At 41.2% G+C, this 3,546-nt stretch overlaps 1 protein-coding gene across 1 annotated transcript in view; it reads left to right on the top strand.

Moving 5' to 3' along the window:
- TENM1 (teneurin transmembrane protein 1) overlaps positions 1-3,546 on the top strand; it is a 246,047-nt gene that overhangs the window by 161,831 nt on the left and 80,670 nt on the right. The window contains exon 14 of the mRNA XM_009889346.1: positions 263-479. Within this exon, the coding sequence (XP_009887648.1) occupies positions 263-479 (217 nt within the window). The remainder of the gene's footprint in view (positions 1-262; positions 480-3,546) is intronic.

The raw sequence follows: 3,546 nt of genomic DNA, 5'->3' as shown, positions 1-3,546 counted from the left end.
GCTCTTCCCTGTTCACTTAGTTTGCAGGTTCTGTTTTCTCATTGTCGTGGTGGGATTTTATGGGGTGATACAGTGTTAATGACTAGAGAGAAATACCCCTCCTGGACTAAGCATGTACGTTAATGCTTTACTGAATTTGAATGTGTCATAATCAGCATGCCTTCCAATTGATTAAACACCTCCGGTGCTCTCCAGTAATAAACATGGTTCTTTATTCTCAGAATCACTTAATTTCCTGAACTTTCCATTCTCTCCGTTTTAGATGGCCTGACGGACTGTGTGGACCCTGACTGTTGTCAGCAAAGCAATTGTTACGCGAGTCCTCTCTGCCAGGGTTCGCCTGATCCCCTTGACCTTATTCAGCACAGCCAACCGCCTTTCTCTCAGCATCCTCCAAGGCTCTTTTATGATCGAATCAGATTCCTTATTGGGAAGGAAAGCACTCATGTAATCCCAGGAGATGTCTCGTTTGAGAGCAGGTGAGTTTTCTTTTAGACAAAAGACTTTTCTGAATATTGAGAACTGCAATGAAGTTACTTACCCAGGAAAAAACAGTGATAGACGGATAGCTGAGAATTCTTCACTGATAATCAAAAAATACGTAAAAGGGTCGCAAATGTTTGAGTCTCAACAGCTGAGGATCTTGTTTATCAGATTCTCATTACTACCTACCTAGTTCATAAAAGTGGCTCGGTAATAAACTCTGCTCCTCTTATTAACAAGACTTTGACTGTCGAGGAAGGTAAGCTATCTCGTACTTACAAAATAAGGGGGGGGGGGGGGGGTTGGTCTCTGTGTAGATACGAACAATGGCAGGAACCAGAAGGACACGCTGGTGCCCTGTATTCAGTCACCTTTCTGCCCCATAGAATTTGATTGGTATTTACAGTGTAATAAATTTAACACTTGTCACTTACGTATAATCCAGCTACCTAATTAAAAAACTTCTTTGGTTTCACTGCCTGTTGATAGACCAGTGTGGAGTTCACAGTTTTGTGCTGTGGGTTACTCTCGAGCTGTCACGCAACCAGTCGAGTGATCTCTGAGTGTTTGTGAGATTGGGTTGCCCTTTAACAGGAAAAGACTGTGCAGTAGGAAAGGGGCACTTCCTTGCTCGGAAAACCTGGTAACACATATTTTCTTGAACATTTGAAATATAGGGGCACATAAGTTTTTATGCTGTAGTTCACCTGGGAAGCTATAACTTACATGCTGACAAAGAGATCCACAAATCATCCACATCACCTAACTATTACCCTGTCAGCTAGGCCTATACATTAGATAAACCATGTTCCAGTAATAAGGGAATAAGAATTTTTTATTTTCACAGTACAGTACATAGCACTTAGGTTACAACCTGGACTTCATTCCATAGCTGCGCACAAATTCAATGTACTTTCTCTTTGTAAGTTATTAATTTTTCATAAAGTAAATATGTAAACAGTCTTTATTGATCTGAAATACCTAAACTTTTAATCACTATTAATAATGTAACAGGATGTTATAAATATGTAGGACAATAGGGCATGAAAATGAACTCCGTGAAAAGCGCCCACCTGCCGATGGCGGGTCTCTCGCTGGTGGAACAGTGCCATTGCACCTGGTGCAAGGTCCTTGGTGGGCTCTACGCAGTTTAAACCAAAAGTCACCACTGAAAGATTTCCCTCATCAAAACGCCTCGCCGTGAGTGTTCTCCGAGAGGAGGTGAGCACTCCAGCCGCCTGTACGGTGCTCTGTGACACTGCAAATGTTAGCAGCCAGATTGCACATAATCCCATCAACGTGCTTTTATAGATATAAGGAACTGATCTTTTAAAGCTCTCATTGATGGGATTTAACTTGGATTTAAAAGCTTTTTCTGAGTATTTCGTTCCTTTACCCTGATATCTGCCATGCCTTTGAAGAACGAAGAGCAGCGAAGGCTTGTGTGTGAGCAGCAGCCCACCCTCGCCACGGTTTCATGCTTCATACCACTGAGGAATACAGCTTGTACTTGCATTGGTGCATTGTTCACACCCCGGGTATCATTCGTCCCTGCTGTAAGGAAGTTACTAGTTAGTTTGGTGAGCAGATCGTTGGGATTCAGATGAGGCTGGCTGTATCTTTGGAATCAGGGCAGTGCCTGGAGACATGCGCTGTGCCGTGTCTCCTGGGTTTTGTCAGCAGTAATCTGCAGTGTGCTGGGCACCCTGAGGAGTTCATCGGTCCACACTTTGCTTGATCCTCCAGTCTTCCAGGCTGTTGAAAAATTGCTCATCCATAAGTCAAATATTATTAAAAACTGCCAGAATTTTCCTCAAGCATGACAGATCTCGGAAGGAGGCAACAGCTTAGCTGTCCTGCCTCTGTTCAGAAATCTTCCTCTGATGTTGTCAATCTGACTGTCATCTAGTGTCTGTTCTTCTCCTGGGAACTGAGATTACTAAAAAAATACAGGAAGACAACTGTTATTACAGTAAAAAAATCAGAAATCTGTGTTCTTGCCTATCTGGTACTGACCAAAGAATGCTTGGGGGTTTTTAATCTCCTTTTGGCTATTGCTGAAAAGGTTGTGTCCAGGCAGAAGATATTAAGTCATGGCTGCCTGCAATGCTACTTGTTTTATAGCATTGGTGGTTCAACAAGAAGCGTTGGAAGGATTGGATGAAATAGTGGCATTCGTTTATTTCAGAGCACTGGTGCGCATTCCCACTGGTGCTCAAATTCTGCAAAGCCCTATCTGGATTTTTTTTGTCTTTCTCCTTTGCAAGAAGTCTCTGAGACCATTAAGAGGATTAAAGAAACATCTATCCGTGTTTTCAGACTTCTGATTCAAATAACATTGTGCAGTGTTTTACTGTACCATAGGTCAGCAGAACCCCAATATGGGTGATGTTTGTATGAAACTCACTGTAGTAAAGCCAAAGTGATGTCGAATAGATTTGGGAAAGCTATCAAAAAATGGTAAAGATCATCTCTGTGCTTCAGACTGAAAGTGTTTTGTCTCTGACGTATGGTGGCGTTTTCAACATCATCTGAAATACTAAAATTAGTTGTTCTGACGACTGCTGGGACATCTATCCTTTTGCATTTACATCTTAAACTTTAGCTTAGATCTAATTTTTTAATATTTGGGTTCTACAATGCAGTCAGGGTACTGTGTTGAGCCATGGCTAAATACTACACCAAAATTAATGTTAAGGAGCTAAATGTTTTCAAAACATATTTTGCTTTTTACTATGTCAAAGCTATGTCATTCGTACTGGGTTTTTACAAACTCCCAACTTAAACTGTGACATGCTGAAAGGCAGATTAGACACATTCTGCATAAATGGAAATATATTTGCTTACATCAAGAATGGTTTTGACCTACTGCATGTAGCAGGGTGTAGCAGATTAAAATGTTTTTATTAACTTCTGTTCTCAGATAGGTTTTTTAGCTTGTTTCTTTGCCGAATATTTTTAATGCATGCTGCTGGCAAGCTATTTGACTCGCTGCAAATTGCCTACAAAAAGGGTCCAGTCTATGGTACTGAATTAATTACCCTTCAAAGGCTGCTTACAGCA

This window comes from Charadrius vociferus, unplaced genomic scaffold, assembly GCF_000708025.1.
Source record: "Charadrius vociferus isolate BGI_N301 unplaced genomic scaffold, ASM70802v2 scaffold7, whole genome shotgun sequence".
NCBI lineage: Eukaryota > Metazoa > Chordata > Aves > Charadriiformes > Charadriidae > Charadrius > Charadrius vociferus.
Note: the sequence above shows the minus strand (reverse complement) of the source record. Positions and strands in the feature narration are given on the sequence as shown.